Source organism: Coturnix japonica, chromosome 1, assembly GCF_001577835.2.
Source record: "Coturnix japonica isolate 7356 chromosome 1, Coturnix japonica 2.1, whole genome shotgun sequence".
In the NCBI taxonomy this organism is placed as follows: Eukaryota; Metazoa; Chordata; class Aves; order Galliformes; family Phasianidae; genus Coturnix; species Coturnix japonica.
In genome coordinates, this window is record NC_029516.1 from 137,219,007 (window position 1) to 137,238,717 (window position 19,711).

At 38.8% G+C, this 19,711-nt stretch overlaps 1 protein-coding gene across 5 annotated transcripts in view; it reads right to left on the bottom strand.

Annotated features, from left to right (window-relative positions):
- The window catches only part of NDFIP2 (Nedd4 family interacting protein 2), a 43,067-nt gene that overhangs the window by 22,737 nt on the left and 619 nt on the right, over positions 1 to 19,711 (bottom strand). For 3 of the 5 annotated variants that reach the window (XM_015851585.2, XM_015851588.2, XM_015851586.2), the window contains exons 2-3: positions 2,544 to 2,700; positions 1,278 to 1,405 (exon numbers count right to left, since the gene is read on the bottom strand). In XM_015851585.2, the coding sequence (XP_015707071.1) occupies positions 1,278 to 1,405; positions 2,544 to 2,700 (285 nt within the window). Of the gene's footprint in view, positions 1 to 1,277; positions 1,406 to 2,543; positions 2,701 to 11,389; positions 11,509 to 19,168; positions 19,217 to 19,711 lie in introns of those variants that run through there. The other 2 variants (XM_015851587.2, XM_032442046.1) reach the window with 2 other exon arrangements.

Below are 19,711 nucleotides of genomic sequence, written 5' to 3' on the forward strand. Positions count from 1 at the left end.
AGATTACTGATTGAGATTGAGGGCTGCATTCAGACCGAAGTTTGAGCCTAATTACTCCTATTGCAAGCACTAATAAAGTAAATATAACCTATGCTTCTGTTAAAGCAGTTAAAAGGTTACAAAATCATCACCTCCTAGCAGGAACTTGGCAAGTAACCATGCAAATACTTTGCATTCACAGCTACATTTAGTAAAACAGACTTGTATAACACCTTCACTGGTGATGTCACATAGATCTATTTTAACTACAGCTGTGCGCACCTCTAACTTCTGTGCTCTGTGATTACTGCACAGCAGTCAAGGAAGAAACCAATTCTAGCTGAACGAGCTGAAGTTCTCCATTCAAAAGCATGCTATACTTGACATATACAACCTAGTTAGGAAGATTTTAAATGCATCTCAAACTCAATCACCATAATCTCAAGGTGTGGACTTCTAGAGAAAGCTCTGGAAGCCTAACTTAATTGTGGCATATTACAGTCAATCCTACAAAATAGCAGAATTTCAAAATTTTAGAGAGAAAAAAAATGAAGTCATCAACATATTACAAAAATAACTTAAACAATAACTGGAAATGTGAATCGTGCAGAGTTTTGTTTGTTTTCTAGGTTGTTTGGGGATTTTTTGTTTGTTTGTTTGCTTTTGCTTTTACTTTGAAGACAGCATTCATTATGATGTTCATTCTTACAAAACCATAAATATTGAATGCATGCCTATTAATTTACTGTTTACCACAGTTGTGGTATATGACATTTTCTTTAAGTAATTGGAACATTTCTTCCAACTTGTCCTTGCTTTCCGGTATTTAAATTTGCAAGAAACAAGTAGCAAGGACTTTTCTTTAACAAAGATCTACACTGGTTGGTGTTTCAACTATTCCAGACTATGAGAATTTTACTCCTTTCCAAAGCTCTGCTTACTTTACTTATCTTTTTTTAATACCATATGAAACACTCAATATTATCGTTAACTCTAGAATTGATATTATCAGTGGGTATGGATACTTAATTAAAAGATGACAAGATACTGAATAAACTATCAAAACAGGGCAATGTATGGCTTTCAGAAATATTTAAGCCTCAGAAGAGTGCAAACACTATACAAGTTCTCTAATACTAGCTTACACTACCTGTAAAAAATTAACATATAACAAACTTAAAATCACTTGCCCATCATTACTTTAGTGAATAGGCCATGAGATGGTCCCTATTATTGTAAATCATTACATTAGTCTTAAAAGTTTCATAAAAGCTGAAACAAAGAACTGCATTACTTACACGCTGGGCAACTTCTGCTGCAGCAGCTGCCATTGCTGCAGCTTTGGCCTTCTCTGCTTCATCGTAAGTAGGAAGAGAGGTAGCTACACTGTATGGAGGTGGTACAGGATAAAATTCATTGTGTGTTTCTGTTCAAAATAAAGAGGTTATGCATTTTTAAACTAGAAAGACATAAAAAAATAATAAGATTCATGAGCACAAAACTACTGAACTTGAAAGCGCATTCTTTCAAGAGGTATAGTAATAATCATGACATATCCTTATCAGTGAGACCCGGTTGCTAACTCCAGTTGCTCCTTGAAAATAAGTTTTTCCAGGATTTCATTTTCACCACTCTTGTAAAAAATATTCCTTATATCAAAATGAGCCACAGACTCCATTGTTAATATCAAACTAATAAAATGCCAACATATAGAATAGCACCATTAACAAAACAAATAACAACATTTAAAATACACTTTCTGTCTACAGCCAGTAGCAAGTTTATAACAAGACTGCTTACATGGTAAAAAGATGCCAGCACAACAATCCAAAGTTATTAAGTGCAAGGATAATTCAGCACAGCTATATGTTATCATAGTTGCAAGCACTGACATAAAGTCTGATACAGAAGGGGTAGGAAATTGTTTAATCAACATTAAATACCTAAGTCAGAGTAATTCTGAATCATTTACTTGGTGAATGTGAGATGCAAATTCAGGCAACTATGCTTAAACAAGGACTTTGATGTTTCCTGCTGTTAATTCTCCTATACCCTAAAGGAAAGTCACAACCTCATCAGAAAGGGAGCAGTGAATAAAAAGCTCTACTTTTTTTATTCAAATTTCCTTCAAGAAATTTCATCAGGAACCTTTAAAGCAAAATCCATCTTTTCATGGCAGTATTTTTCACCACACATGGTACATACTTTTGCTTTCAGGGGTGAGGTGGAGGTAGCAATTAGAAGGGTAATAAAAATTGCTAATGAGGTATCAGAATGAGCACTGAAGTACGTAGATTAAATGTGGAACTGAACTACACACAGACTTAAATAAAAGCTAACCATTACACTAATTAATGAACAACCCCTTAGTCAAGTAATTTGGAACAACCAGCATAATTTAGAAGCATGCTTCTTCTGAACAAACTTAACAAAGGGCTGTGCATGAAAGCCTTGCTTCTTGCTGCGATTGTGCATGCAGAAAAACTAGTCAATGTGGTATGTGCTGCAGTAAGTGCTGATTGATACACACTCCTCTCTCACAAGCTGTTGTGTAAGAAAAATACCTGAGGTTGCAGCTGCTTCTACATCTATGCTACAGTAAGGTGGAGGGGAGGTATCTGCTTCAGATAAGGCTGCTGTCTGAGGAGTCTGTGTAGTCTCTGTAGAAGTAGAAGGCTGCTCAGCCACTGAAGATTCTGGAGGGTCATCCTCATTGTGAAGCTTAAAAGAAAAACACACAAAAATCATGGAGAGAATTGCCTGATAACTTCGTACTCGCAGGACTATCATCAAGAAAGAAAGAAAAATGCCCTTCGACAAGCCAAAAGTTATTTACACAAATAGTGCATGATCACTAAGGAACCCAGTGAAATACTTTTTAAGCAAACAGTCCAAAGAAGCCTTAAGTGTCTCTTTTTTTTTTCCTCTTTTTCCTTTTTACAACAAGTGAGAAACACTATTTTTTTTTTATTACCTCTCCATTGCTACAGTAAAAATAACACTACTTGTATAAGTGTGACATTTCTATTCTTGCATTTCATCAGATAGCTTCTTCATTTAAATTCTTAGCCTATATATCCCACAATGTCAAAGATCTGCAGATTATAAATTCTGTGCTATTCTTTCTAAACCAGCACTAGCAGCAGAAATTAGAAGCAAATATGACATTCAACAAAAGGCAGGTAAATGGAAAAGATAGTTAAAAGAAAATTTAAAAAAAAAAAACAAAAAAAAAAACTTCAGAAGAATTTAATGAAACATAATTTCATGCAGTTTTTGTATGGCTTCTTCTACAAATACTCTCTCTTCCAACGTGTTGAACTCAAAAGGGATAGTTATTTGCTATAGCCTTTTACAATGAGCTCCCCCAAAAACTGTATTCTGAGAATAACAACTTAAATAGGAAAGGCTTTATCTAGACGTGAAGTACAAGCTTAAGCTATACAAGCATAAACAAGGTTATATATGTTTACACATAGATCAGCATATCATGCCTAAGTACATACATATATAAACACACACTATTCACAAAGCAGACTATTAAGGAAAGGTCACTTTGAAAGAACTGATAGAGGTTACTGAAGGTTTTTGGGTACTGAGCAATTAGGTCATTTAGCATCTAATCAGCGATCCAGAAAAAGCAGTAAACAGAGAAATATGCAAATCTATTCATAGTAGTTAAGGTCAGAGAAAAGAAAGTAACTTCAAAATAACCCAATACATTTAGGGATACAGAAAGCATGCGAAAAGACAAAACACTTGATTCTAAAAAGATAAAACAGGTCAGAAAAACAGCCCAAGATGGAGAAATGTGGTTCTAAATTAAGTACAGTCATTCACAAGAAAAATCTGGTGCTGAAACAGGTACGGCCAACAAAATCATTCTAAAATAAAGTTGTAATTAAATTAGCAGTGAGACAAACAGCAGAAAATTACTACCTTTTTGTGTTAACACCCAGTACATGCAATATCAAAAGGCATTTGGGATGTATGTGTTCTTCTGGTCTATGAACAGGGCAAGCAGTAAAGCCTAACAGGGTTCTGTTGGTTATCTTCATTCTTCCTCTACTCTCACCCTGCGCTTCAATAACTGCTCTGTTATTTTATTCCCCCCCTTGCACAGTTTGCACTGACCATACGACAGATGCACAAAGATCCACAGCACCCACTGGCCAAGGAGCACATCAGTGCTCAGTACTCATTTTGCTTTCACAGAGAAAAATTCCTTTTGTCTCTTGGAAGCTACTTATTTTCCAGATTTGTGATTCAGACTCACTTACAAACAACAGGGGTAACAGGGACAATACGCACCTAAGACTTATTTCCTTCATAGACAGCATTAACAATTCATTCTGTTGCTACAGAAAGACTAAGAAACAGAGAAACTCCATACTAAAGGCTCTATTCAAAGGATGCCTGTTATGACCTGTCGTGCACTGAAAAGGCATAGTTCTGGCCTTTATTTTGTATGACTCATAAACAGGGACTAAACATTTCAATTTATCTTGTAATTTACAGATCTGTCAGACGTTCTGAAGTGCGTCAAGGTCATTCTAATGCAACGACTTTATGCTACACTAGATAGCATGAAAATAGCTTATACTTTTAAATAAGATTTCTATAATGCTTGTAACGTGCTGTTGAAATTAAATACACCTTACAGATGATTTTATAAAATGGGAATGGTTAACCTTTGAAAGAAGTGCATAAAATCATCGAGCAAAGCCTGCCATTGGTAAGTCAAGCTAGCTAGAGCAAGCATGCTCTACTTGAATTCACTTCATCAGAAAACATTATCCTAATGGTGTGAGTGCAATGCACAGAGCATTAGCTGTTGTTATACTATATTTTCCAGTGCCTTTTTAAAAAAAAATGTGGCATATTGGTCTGTCAGCAAAAGAAAAGCATAAGCAGAGAGAGAGGCTTTCTTCTGGCTCATATTCTTTTCGAAGTGTCAGTGGATTTCAGGTATTGCATTTGATTATTTTGGAAGCAACTACAGAAACAAAAGAATGAAAAGAGGATTTAAGGAAAGGAAGAGAAGAAGTACTTCCTTAAAGACGTTATTTATGATGAGAATGAAATGCTAAAATAAAGACAGCCACGTTTCCCACAATATTTAGATATGGAACCTCTGGTAGTCTCTGTGATGTTTTGAGCTGCTGGCATCAGAAGAGCCATTGCTTCCTGTATCTAGCTCTGAATTTTAACTGTGCTGAGATAAATACAGCTTGCAAATACATGCATGGTGACTCCTCAGCCTTCAGCATGCTGTAGTTCAAGAGCTGTGAAAGCAGGAGTTGAAGCATTTTGCATATAGTTTAAGAGAAATTAAATCTCTAAAATATTCCTTTTTAATTGCAAAGCTCAAGTAGTCAGCCAGATACACTGTGCACAAACCAAGATGTATAGGACCTTCTTCATCGTGACAAAAGCAGCTGTAGTGCTTACAAGTCCATAATTTTTTTAGCAGATGAGATGTAACTTTTCTGTACTCTTAATTAAAACAGCAGGAAAAGCCATCTTACTACTGGAAAAGTTTCCAGGTCTCTTTATTTTTTTTATTATTATTTTTATTTTTAGTTCTAATGTTAAATGCTGAAAAGGTAATGCTTAAGTACATAGCTTAAGTAATACCTCGAACAGACATTTTCTGTTCCCTTCTGACTATTTTTTAGCTTGGTTTCTATGGAAATGAAACCCATGCAGCATGTTAGGCCCCTTCTTCCCCTGCTTCCAGAAATAGCTTCTAAATTTACCAGCCAGCATAAGCCAAAATTAAACGAGAAGGGAGAGGCTCAAGGAGAGTTGGGTTCCTACAGATTTCAAGTGAACTGGTAACACCCTAGAGGAGGATCAGTGCCCTGTGAACAAGGCAAGTAGAAGTGTTGATGCTGTCTTCTCGCAAATGCTGACCCTGTTGGCACAAGCAAAGCAGAACTTCTGGCCTGCCACAGCAAGTTCTGCTTTTTGTTTTTGTTTGTCTTCCTGTGGAGTCCAATGAGAGGACAAGAACTGAAGTTACAGCCTTGAGGGAAGAGCAGGAAACAGCACCTGATTCATCACTAACAGAAGCTAGTTTCTGTCCTTGGGATGACTAGTGTTTATCATTCTAGCTGTAACTACTTATAATTCTTAAGCCGCTTCTTGTAATTTTTATGCTTTATATTCTGTAAGGAGTCATCAAGCTAGCTTGCTTTTTCTGTTTTCTTTTATATCTTTATTACCAACACATCTTAGCAAAGCCTGACTTTTAGTTAAGGTTACACGTAAGTTTTAGGAGTAATTGTTCTGCCTGGGTCATCACAGGTCTTCAACAGCATTCTTGCATGCAATCTTAAATTAGAATTACTTTTAATTTGTCCTTTCTAGCTTTTCAAATGATATTACTACTACATTCTTCAGTAAGCTTGACTTCCACAGTTTGACCTCACACTGATCGATTCATGAGTTCTTTCCAATGGCATTCAAACAAATACAATGCATAAGAGCTCTGTAACACTAGACCTTATGATATGCTTTAAACGGATATAAGATCACGCAAGTTCAAATTCTGTATGCTAAACCAGTCAACTGGTACAATCGCTCTACAAAAAGCAACACTCTCAGCAACAGAGGTTCATCTTTTTCACTGAGAAGAAGTTGACACTTCTACATTTAACATTTCCTAGAGTAAGTTTCAGACAGCAAAAGGTCAACCAGAACTATCCACTTACCACAGCTTCTAGTGCTGCAGAGAAGGATTTATCTTAACGTTGCCTCTGCAGTGCACAACTATTTCAACACTTCTGCATTAGATCCAAGACCCCTTCCACACTGCTACACGAGTACGTATTCCTCAAGAATTTGAACATACTACATATTAGAGATGGAACCAACAGTAGGTTCAGCACAAAAATTCTGTCATTTCTCTCCATCAGTTTTGAGGAAGCTGCTCCCTTTTTTTCTAAAGATTTTACCTACCTACTGGTAACAATTTGCTAATCTATAGTAAAAACTCTTCCCTAGAAGTGAGGTGCTACTCATAAGAAATTTAGGCTTTAAAGCAGGATGCTCCATCTACATAAAAACAGTCTCACTGGGCTACATATGAGTTGTGTATTCAATGCTAGTCTTGTAAATGCATCTTACATCGCTTGTTAGTTTGGGGTTTTTTTCAGCTTCAGTAGTATAAAAATAAGTTTACTTATTTGCCCATAGCAAAGTGATAGTTTTCGGATGTTCTAGTGGTAAAAAAAGCAAAGGAAATGACATAATGGTAAACAGTTCACACTGTAGCCTACTGCTTTCTCATTTTTAGAAGCATACGCATAAAACCTACACCGTTACCCTACAAATGCCATTTAAGTGTTAAGATCAATAAGATCCACGTAATTCATCATCAAATGCATTCTCCTGAAACACACATTGCCAACCACAGAACTCCAGAAGAAAAAAAAGTGAATCTCTAAAGACAATAAAATCTTCTAATATGTAATAAAACACTACATGGAGAAGACTATAGGGCACTTCAGTACATTCTAGAAGTCCAGCAACCTTCAGCAACCTTTCACTCTTAATTATATTGTTCTTAGCTATAACTCAACGAATATAATCAGCACTTCAAAGTGCACAGAACAGATCCACATAATTTCTTTTCCCTACCATTCTATCCCTTGGCAAGTCTCAACACATAGTGAAATCTAGTGACAGTCCTTCAACACAGAAGACTATTTGTTGTTGTTGTTAGATTTTCATTTGTCTTTAAAATCATACATCTCTGCACAAAGCTTTCTACAGTAGTCACTATGTCATAAAGTCAAATATGTAAAATCTGCAGAAGCAGAAAAGCAGAACAGAAGTCCATTGCTGCCATTCCACAGCTGTGTAGAAATACCAAATGTGTCTGCTAAATAAGGATTAGGTACCATGGAAACCCACAACCTCTGGAGGCAAACTTCTAGCGAAAAGAATCTGAAGAGATTTATAATGAATGTTGTTGAAAAATATGTCACAACAGGATGGCTTTTCCACCAAAGTTAGACTTCTCCTGCAAAAATGAAGTGAGCCATAGCCACTGAAAATGCTTTACAGGAACTCAACTTAGGAAATAATTAAATCACTTCAGACAGTTCTGTTTAACCAGAAATCTAGACTAATGGATTTTCCAAGTTATTCTTCTAAGAAACATATGAGGAACAGGAATCAGAAATAGCAATCAGGGCTTCCTGGACCAAAGATGTGCATCTCCACAGTTGCTGTTTTACATACTTAAATTTACTTGTTAGTTTTTTTATGGATTAAAATATAAATTTAAACTGTTACACATTGGACAGCACAACACGCACATCTGCATTCATATCCTATGGCATCTGAGATGCATGTTCTTTCCCATCTCCTCAATATTAATAACAAGTGCCCCGTTAGTAAATGACAGTAAACATATTTTATGCCAATATCAGAATATTTACTGTTAGAAAATAGTCCTAAGACTTTACACAAGACCAGGCTGGATGTGGCTCTGGGCAGCCTGGTCTAGTGGTTGGTGGCCCCTTGACAGGGGGTTTAAAACTAGATGCTCTTTGAGGTCCTTTTCTACTCAGGCCACTCTATGACTCTATGGCTTAACATTACCTACTTACAACTTCTTTAAGTTCCTTTTCTATTACAGAATTATTCAGAATTGCAAACACTTTAATTTTGGTATGATCCAAACATATACAACTTTCATATTTGTTGCAAAATAGTGTGGCCAGCAGGAGAAGAGAGGGTAATCATCCCCCTGTACTCATCACTTGTGAGGCTGCATCTCAACTATTGTGTTCAGTTTTGGGTTCCTCACTATAAGAAGGCCCTGGAACATGTCCAAAAAAGATCAACTAAACTGGTGAGGGGTCTGGAGCCCAAGTCTTAAGAGGAAAGGCTCAGGGAGCTGGGATTGTTCAGTCTGGAGGAGGCTCAGGGGAGACCTCATTGCACTCTACAACTTCCTGAAGGAAGGCTGTGATGAGTTAGGGTTGGTTCGGCCTCTTCTTCAGGCAACAAACAGGACCCGAGGAAATGGCCACAAGTTGTATCAGATGAAGTTTAGACTGGACATAAAAAGGAACCTTTTCTCTCAGAGAGTGGTCAGGCACTGGGATGGCTGCCCAGGGAGGTAGTGGAATTGCCATCCCTGGCAGTGTTCAAGAAGTGTCTGGATAAGAAGCTAGGAGATATGGTTTAGTAGTTTTCTGTAGGTGTGGTAAAGGGAAGATGGTTGGACTAGATGATCTTGTAGGTCCTTTCCAACCTTGTGATACTATGATTCTATGAAAATTTCAAGTCAGGCATAGTCTCCAAGAGTTTTTTGTATGATATGACTATAGGAATTAATGGTGATGTCCACCAACAAAGAACCGGTGTCTTTAGTGTTAGTGAAGAGAATGTGAGCAGTTTCTTTGAAAACTTTAAGCATGAGTGTAAAAATATTTCTAGAATTATTTGTAGAGCTTACTCTAAATCTTGTACACAGTTACAAATCACAATTCTGTCCTAATGTAGAACTCTGAAGTTACTAAAAAGATCACCAAGAACCACATAGCTTTCCGTCAATTGCTAACCCAAGGAGAGATGGAGGAAGCTAGTCTGAATTCTACTTCTAAAAAAAAGTAGCATGTTACTCAGAGTTCAGTTTAAGGAAGTGTACCATTCCCTGTGCAACCATCAGGAGACACATGAAAAGCACACAAACCTTAGCCACTTATTTGCCATCCATTTTATTCAAACTTCCCTAATACACACAGATGTTATATCATGGTTGGTAAAGGGCCCATCTCTGCCTATTCCATTTAGCATCTGTTACGGATTTGATGCATATGCTTTCCTGAATCTGCTAATAATCTGTGCCTTATTTGTTGAAATAACAGTTCTGCAATTGCTTTATCTGCTGCTTTGATGACTTCACAAGCACCAGTCACTTCCAACACCCACCACTCATTTTAGACTGTGCCTTCAAGACAGCTGTTTCCCTTTACATTCTGTAGCTTCACTAAGCTTTTCTTGTAAGAAACCAGAACAGTTCCCAACATGAAAGCAGTTCCCAGCTTTCATATAATAATGCTTCTTCTTCTCAGTATTTATATTGATAATGGGCAATGCTTTGTCGGGATTTGCTGGCAGCTAACACCAGTGAACAACTCTGGCAAGTCCTCAGCAACAGGTGATTAACTGGGAAATCCAAGTGTGACATCCTAACTTACAAGCAATTTTACAGAATCAGTTCATTAAGTACATTCCCACCACTGTAAGTACACAAAGAAATGTAAACCGTAAACAGGAATAGGAAAGCCTGTAAAATTGGACAACGGACAGGGCTGTCACCAACAGCAATCTCAACGTTCAGTAGTTATATCCAGCCTCTGTTTTAGCCTACATCCATCTAAGCCAAGAAATTGAAGGTTCATTCAAAATGCTGAGTATTTCTGTAAATGTTATGCTGAACATTTCACTTAAGTCCAAGCGCAGTAGAATGGCTCACACACATCTTCCTAATGAGAACAATGCAAGATGATGCTAAAAATGTTCTCATTTATATATTTAGGTGGTGAGGGAGGGAAGAATAAGAAACAATTTATTGGTTGGGTTTCCCTACATCCCACCCCCCATTCTGGAGAAGCACTGTGGTAACTAAACTGCAGAAAGCATAAAGTTCCACCTCAAGTCCCTGACTGAAGAGTGGCTGGAAAAATAAGACTCCAGTTTGTGTCTCCTATATGGCAGTAAGAATGCATCCATAAAAATTATGTAAAACCTTAAGAAAATCTCCCCATGTCCCAGCTTTATTAACAACACTGAGGCTTCACCTCTTCTGTAATTGGAAAAGCTAATCAAGAAGGAGTTTTCTGCTCAACACTACAAAACAGTCCCAAACTGAAAAGTGAATGAAATACATGTCAGCAAATCAGTGTCCAAAGGAGGGCTACAAAGATGGTGAAGGGTCTAGAGGGCAAGACATATGAGGAGCAGCTGAGGTCCCTCAGTTTGCTCAGCGCAGAGCTGAAGGGAGGCCTCATGGCAGCTGCAGCTCCTCACAGGGAGCGGAGGGGCAGCGCTGAGCTCTGCTCTCTATGACAGCAACAAGGCCCGAGGGAACGGCATGGAGCTGTGTCAGGGGAGGGACAGCTGGGGGTGAGGGACAGGGTCTGCACCACAGGGTATCGGGCACTGAAAAGGCAGGCATTCCAAGGTAGTCGTCACAGCACCAAGCTGAGTCCAAGAAGCATCTGGACAACGCTTTCAGATGTCGGGTTTAAATTCTGGGTGGTAATTTGTGGGGCCAGTAGTTGGACTCGATCTTTATGGATCTGTTTCAAATTGGGATTTTTCTATGATTCTTTAAATTATCATACTGGTAAAGAACACACTATTCTTATTAAGAGGTCAGTCATACCTGATGTTTCGAGCGCATTTCATTGGTTTTGTAGCGTGGAGTACTCAAGCTCCTCAACTGAAGATATCAGCATTACATGCAGAGGTCTTACCCTTCTCCATCCACCAGAGAACTCACAGCTTCAACAAGACAAGCACAACACACACAGCAAAAACGAACATCAGGCTTTTTTAAAGAACACCTATGTATTTCTCTATAAAGAGAAGTCCACATAAAATGTGCCCTTAAAGGACAAGTCTCTGGACTTCTGAATCCTTACATGATACAGACATCTAGAAGCAGGTACTTTTCACCAGATCATTTTTATTTTTTTACTAGCTAAGCTAGTTAAACTAAACAAATGAGATTAGCATTCTAGGAGAAAGCTGAACTGGTCAGAAGAGAGCACCAGGTGACCAAACAAGTGCTACCTCTAAAACACAGGAAGTACATAAAAGTAACCAACACTGAGGAAGGAACAGAGGCTGCTGTTCATCAATTATAGCCCAACACTGCAGGGCTTAAGTAGCCTACCCATTTGTTTTAATTATGGATTCTCATTCTAGAATTTGGTATACCTTTTTTATTAACAGTTTGATCATCTTTGTGGCCCTTCTCTGGACCCTCCTCAACACCTCTATTTCCTTCTTGTATTGGAGGCCCCAGACAAGGCCTCACAAGGGCAGAGCAGAGAGAGACAGTCACCTCTCTGTCCCTGCAGCCCACCCCTCTTCTGATGGAGCCCAGGATACTATCTTAATGCTTCAGTACATTCAAAATAACTTCAGTACTGTTTCTGTTAAATTCCAAAATGACAACTGATTCAAAATGCCACGATCAAGGACAACAGGCCTCAGGAACACCCAGCACTCTTATTCTAATTGTCTTATGCTTTATCTAAGGCATCCCTCACTTCTCAATGAAGTGAAGAGTCAACCATGCTAAGCACTACAAGAGCAATGCTTCAATGTGAACTTGTGCTACTTTGGGGGGGGAAAAAAATAAATAAATAGGTTTTTTTTTCCTGCAATAAAGAGATAACTGATACTATAAACATCCTCCAGTTAGTAACTTTTCCTCTAATCTGTTCTACATAATCTTTTCAGATTAAGCAAGGAAAAGCAAAAACAAGTTCAACCATTCAGGCTACACATACAGCTTTGCCAAGGACACGATTCTGACCTCTCTTACTATCAGTCAACATAAACAGTCACTGCCAAAAGGTAAAATAGTCTTCAAAGCTGAAATGGACAAACTATTTTTGGGAATGTGTTAAGCTACCACACAGAAGTTAGAGTGAGATCTCTCCTCTATTTTTTTTCTCCTGAAAGGTCACTTTATATGAGAAGGAACATGATAAATCTCTGCCATGCACCTCAAACCGTAACAGAAGAAAAATGGGATTACAAACAGAAATAAAGTAGTACACAGGATATGACAGGGTTGTTTTTTGCGTGCGTGTGTCTAAATTACAGATGTAAAGCTAAATCATTGTGCCTGTTCCAAACCCCGTTGGACGAGGTACAGACAGAGAAAGGGTTGGAGGGTTACTCAGTATCTAATTGGAGTTGGATTTGACCCACCATGGGTCCATTCCAACTCAGTGTATGCTATCATGTTTTGGTTATAAAGTGATTGGAAAGTTAGACTGTATCAGTTATAGGCTAATCAGTATAAGGCAATGGAAATGCTTAAGCGGAATGAACAGCTAAATGTTAAAATGGAAATTTATTTTCCACTTTCATTACAAATCTGAAAGCCGTGAGGCATCCACATCCTGACGTGTGCTGTAAGCCTTGGCTGTGGAGGTTTGAAATGACTTCAGCACAAAACAGAAGATATTAGTCATTTTCATTAAGAATACAGCTGGCAAAAGGGACGCCCATTTTAGTAAAATATGCTGGCTTTTACAGTGCTTGCCCAGGAAGTGGGAGAACCAAGCCTGAGGCAGCTCAAACCCACAGTCTTGGCTGTACAATAGCTCAGCTTTAGTATGAAGCACTGGCAGTGCCTCTCCAGCCTAACAAGTTGCCAATTTTTTCATTGCTTTCTGCTCATCTCCTCTTTGGATTGCTTTCCTTCTCAGTTCAAAAACTATTTGCTAACGGTGGGTATGTTGGTATGGGCCCATTCGCTCATTCTCCTTTCTACATCAGCATAAGTATTTTAGGTCTAGGAGGTTTGGAGACTATGAAACTCAACACTGTGATCAAATCCACAACAGCAAACTGAAGATGAGGTCCGAAGAAATTAGGTATGATGACATGATCAGCTGTTATTTTTTCCTTTTTCTGTCAACACTGTCATTAGGAAAAACGTTTCAAAAATAGCATAGAATTAGGAATTCTTCCTAAGTACCTCATCTTCTCCCAGCTGGAAGAGGGCAGCTAACATTCTGAATTACCACAGCACTTTTTAAGTACAAGGCTTCTGAGTCTCTCCTCATGTAGTTTCTACCTCATTTTTCAGACAAGTTGACAGAGGACTTATAGTTCCTCATTTTTAATGTAGCACGATCAGAGCAGACACGATTGGTCACTTTACAGGTATCTTCTGCTGAGAACCCTGATATTTGCAAGCATCCTGTTCCTGTTACTGAACTTCTGCCTTTTAAAGGAATTATGAAACTTACAAGATGTGACGTTTACACAACGTGGCCTGAAGCCTTACTCTTACATTTCACAGTTTTGTGCCATTACTCAGAGCAGGTACATCTTCCTTTCATGAAACCTAAGAAAAACCCCAGATTCACAAGATAGGCTCATTCAAGTCAACAGACTGCTCCCACCAGAAAGAACAATGCCGTTCCCATCCCTTCCTCCTTCTATTTCACTTGTGCAGACACAACCTTCAATTCAGGCCTAAAAAGCCTCTCAGGATGTATGTACCTGCAGCCCAGGTACATTTTTATCATCTTTTACTCCTCAGGTGTTTGGGGTTTTTTCCCAGTACGCTAACACTGGTGTCCTACATATCTCATCTGTTTTGAACACAGGGCTGATAAAAACCACCTTACTTCCCCGTGCATCCCCACCAAAGAGATGGGGACAGCCCACACGCCACAGCCTGCACCCACAAAGCAGCAGCAAGCTTCTGTGTCTGCAACTGCTCCTGCTGGGTCACTGAGACTGCATCTCTCCCTGTGAAACAGACACAGGGCTGGGCATTACATCTGCAGCCCTACCAAAAACACCGTCAGGACAATAAAACAAGCTAGATCACCCTGCTTAAAATTTACGAAGGGGCAGAAAGGATTGTAGCTATCTTGTATGTCAGCTCATCAACAAGGGAGGAGCTAGCTTAGAAAGGACTTGAACTTCATTTCCTTGTTTCATATGAAACACAAGTATGTTCAAAAACCCAACTGAGAAGGAAAAATAAAGTGAAATTTCTTACTTTTTAAATGTTCACTATATCACTGCTGCATTGGAAAACACATAAAAATTTGCAAATGTTCATCTTCATTTGTGACAAGATTATCCACAAAAACAGTATCAGTGTTCATAAAAACATTAAGACAGCTTCAAGAAAGACACACTACGTTCCACTTAATAGACAATTTTGTCACAAAAATGTTATAGAAAAACTCAAAATAAGTTATTTTTTACAGTTTAATAATAAGATGCAAAGACAACCTATTCTTATAAAAAAATATTATATAGATTTACCTCATTTCAAAAGATCCTTTTTAGCCCTTCTAAAATTCAAGTACAAAATGCACTGAAAGGACTTTATCAACGGATAAGAAGTCTGTATACTAAAAGTGTCAGCTTAACCATCATAGACAAGCAACAGTAAAGCTTATCACTCAATGCATCTTTACTCAGTATTCTTCAGTACCATAAACTGAGTCTCCTAAACGTAGCATCTTATCTTCCAGTTACGACTTTATTATCAGATATGTGGAAAACAACAGAATTTCCATCACGTAAGCTAGCTTAATTTGATCAATAATACCAACTAGGCAAGAATTATCCAAACAGAATAAGTGCTACATAAAAGTATGCTATCTTTAGGCTACAGTTCTTAAATCAAAGACATAATCAATATTTAGCTGTATTTATTTGGCAATCACTGCTGGGCTGTGTCTCATGACAAGAAAGGAAGGAGAAAGTTTTCTTTGTGCATATTTCCTGTATAGGTTGATTTTCCTGCCTAAAATTTAAACACAACTTGACTTTAAGTAAGGATAAACCAGGTAACACTGTAAAAGAAAAGACTCAATAAGACATTCAAGGTTTACAGGCCAAGTTTTTGGTAGTTGAGAGGTACAGGGGTGTTTTCTCTGAGAAGAGACTGGAAGCTGTCCCTCCACTTCAGACTTAACCAGCTCCAGCTAGATGCAAAAGGGATGTGCCATTGGCCAAAGCTAAGACACAAGCAATGCTAATGTTGATTGTGCCTCCAGGAGAGCAGACTTGTGAAAGGATAAAAAAATGCTATACAGCAAATGTGAAAAAGAAGGACAAAACATAGGGAAACCATCATACAGACAGCCAGGTCAGCACAGAGAGAGGGTAGAAGATACTCCAAGCATTCCCCACAGGCCAGGAGAAGCCCATAATTGAGCAGGTTGTCCTCCTCCAGCCCATGGGCACCACACAGAGCAGATCTCCACATGCACCTATGGTCGTTCACAGGACAGCAATGGATGAGGCCTGAAGGAGGCATGGCCCATGCTGGGCCCATGCAGGAGTTGGCCCAGAGAGGAGCCTCAGTGAGGCAGGAAGGCTGGGAAAGCTGCTGCCTGCGAGGACCCGTGATGGAGTAATTCCTGAAGGATGGTCCTCATAGTATGGAGCCATGTTGGAGCTGCAACCTGAGGGAGGCCTATGTAGAATCACTTTGGGAAGGATGGCAACCTGCAAGAGGGATCCCACACTTGTGCAAGAGCAGAGCACAAGGAGGAGTAAGGAGCAGCAGAGATGTTCCTAGAAACTGCCTGCAAGCCTAATTCACTATCCTGCTATGCCGCTCAGGGTTGAGAAAGGAGGCAGAACAGAGACTGAAGCTGAGCCTAAGAAGAATGGATGGGGAAAAAAATATACTTTTAGTTTTATTTCTCACTACTACTCTACTCTTATTCATTAACAGCAAATGTCTTCCCCAGGTCAAGTCTGTTTTGTCTGTGATGGTAATTGCTGAGCCATCTCCCTCTCCTTATCTCAGCCCATGAGGTTTCTCATCTTATTTTCTTGTTGAGAAGGGGGAGTGAAAGAGCAGCACGGCCAGCAACTGGCTGCCAGCCAAGGTCAACCCACCACACAAGAGACGCAGAACATTAAACATTATCTAAGATAACTGCAAAGCTATTCACATCATGTACCGCTATACAGGGAAATTAATTAGAATAAATTGTTTATGGTATCAACTTTGATCTCTTCATCCTGTTTCTGAAAAGCACATACAACTTTACAATCACAAGACTGGCATCTTTGAAAATAAATACACTAATGTCTTTAATCCTTATAGCGCTGTACAGTAGCAGGCTGTGGTTTTAGAAGCCTTGCCCTCCCTATAAGTCAAAGACTGATGGCTGTCTGATTCCAGAACAACCCGAAGCTTTAATCAGAAATGACTTGGGAGGAGGTTATTACAATTCTTAAACAGTTGAACATACAAATTCTTTAGCTCACGATGAGATTTACGCACCTAAATCACTGACGAGCATTTGAAGTCCTCCCTCATGACTCACTCACCCATAAAATCCTGTCACAGGAAAAGGCCATCCCAAGCTTTAGTATTTAGTTGCTCACTCATTTTTATGCAATGGAAGGAAAAAAAAAATGTATTTCTTTTCCTTTGCTTCAGTATGGATTCGGAAAGCATCATTCACATCACTTATTCTGCAAACAAGCTGCACGAGGAGCAGACATCTCAAACAGCAAGACAGCAATGCTCAAATTAAGGTCAGATGACAAAGAGCAAGAAGGTAAAAAGAATCACAGCTATCACTCAGTGAAGAAATTACATTATAATTTCCCAGTGCTGATGCCTCGGTCCCTCTGTCCAACAAGGAGCAGAACAGAGAAAGGAAAGAAAAAGGACAAAGGACAACAAGGGAAACAACTGTAAATGCAAACAATAATAATTTTAAATTTAAGACATTTATCAGAGGGATTGCAGTATGACTAAGAGGAAAAAAAAAAAGGTAGTAAAGCACGACAACCAAGACTGGCTTATTTCTAATGTCACATTCAGCAGGGAAGCATGACAAATTCTTACCCATCCATTAGTTGTCTTTTTGCCCTGTGAAGAAAGGACAAAAAGGAGGGGGCAGAAAGCAATACAAGTCACACACACGCCTGCAGCAGATAGTTACGTAATGCTGATTTACTGACTGCTCTGAGTTTACAACGTTCTGCTACAGTTCCAAGTAGCAGCCTTTCCACAGCTGCATTGTTTGAGCATTTTAAAACTGTTGTATTCAAAAACAACAACAACAAAACCAAAACACAGAAGGAAAATTAAGAACAAGAAGAATTTAGCACTTGTATTTTGATGTAAATCAATGAAGATAAACCAAGGGTTAACTTCATATGAAACAAAATGTCTGATCATAAAGTCTTAAGAGCGGCTTATGGTCTGAAGCTCAAAATTTAAGTACCAACCATTCTTTAAGCCCTTCAGTTTGAGGTATTCAGAGAAAGCACCAGCAGAAAGAGGCAGTAGTAATGCAGGTCCTTGAACTTCACTGAAGTCCTACTGTCACTGACACAAACAGAGACATAAACTGGTGATTCTGTTTTGATTTAGAAGAGAACTTGCTTTAAGTAGAGCAAAGAAAGATTAGTTAGAAGCAAAGGTGTACTGGCAAAAATAGGGGTGGGAGGACGAGGTGCTATTTTCCATGAAGCAAAACAAAAACATAGAACCAACATATCAGAACCAGTTTCCATATGCTTAACACTAGGGAATGGTATGCTAACAAAGAATGCAGTATTAACCACATTAGGTTGTATTTCACCTCAGTAATTTACCCTTAAAGATGAGTACACAGCCATAAAATCTGCAGTAATCTACTGCCTACTACCTATCACAGATGTTGCATAAGGAAATACCTCCTAACAAAATCACAAGCTGGAATAAACAGGTGCTAATTAAGTACATCTGCAGTTGCCCAGGTCTTACCATCCTCTGACTCAACACAGTAAATAAATAAATAGCTTTACCAAAATCTCAACGCCTAAGCAGGCAGGTATACTAAAGAGAAGATAAAACAGCATGGTCTTACAGGATAGTAATCAGCAAGGTGTTTTAAACTCTGAAGTATTCTAGAGATTTAAAATTGCAGTTTCATTATGACTTACAAGAAATTCAATGGAACTAAAGAGCATTGTCACCATGAAGGTTTCAGAGAACACTTTATAATAAAATACAGTGACATAAACTGACCACAAAGTTTATCACACATGGAAGTCCAAATGGGGCCAACTAACATTAGGATTAGCCCTTTTGGAAGGCCACACTAGGAAACACCCAATGCTGGGCACCAGCATCAAGACTTAAATTACCAATTAAGTATAGCTTGCCTCTAATATTTTTGCTACCTCTTTGCTTCATCTTCCAGTGCTTTTTTTCTACGCTAGGAGAACTAAAATTTCTAAGGCCTTTTAAAACAGTCCCAGGTTATTTCAGGCGTCAGGGAGGACTCAGCATTTGAAGGCTTTTAAGAAATGGCTCTGCCAGCATTTTCATTCTCCTTTTCAAAGAACAAGGAATGACTCCAGGACTTCTGCTGACTCTAAATTACAGTCATGTGGTATGGGAAGAGAAGCGTGCTGGAAAGCATGGACTCACTTTGGGACCCACTGCTGCTCTGAAGGCGTGCATTGCCCCTTTGAGGTCACAGGCTGCTATGTTTATCAGCTGTGTGACAATCACAATGGATGAGCACACAAGGACAGAAGCCCCACACAGTCCCCAGGTCTCCCAGTGGAAACACTACAAACCTATACAAGGGATTTCCTATTATGTTTATCTGCATCATAGCCTAGAAACAATGTGATAAGTTAATGCTGATTGACGTTATGTAAAAAGTAACACGAGTTTATGGCCTGGAACCTAAAGGCAACATTGTAGACTGGGGAAATGGGTAGGTCAGAACCAGACACACAGGGAGGTGCAAAACAAAGCAGATGCAACTACTTCTGTTTCCTCTATTTAAGGTGCCAAAAACAGTATCATAGTCAGGATTTAGGCAAAAGGCTGTATCAGAACTCAGAATCACAGTCAATAACACAAGTTTCAGGGTTCTGTAGCATATCCTCAGCAAAGCCATGAAGTACAAGAGGAACCGAAGGATCAAACTTAAACTTCTGAGTAAACTGACTGTACCCACAC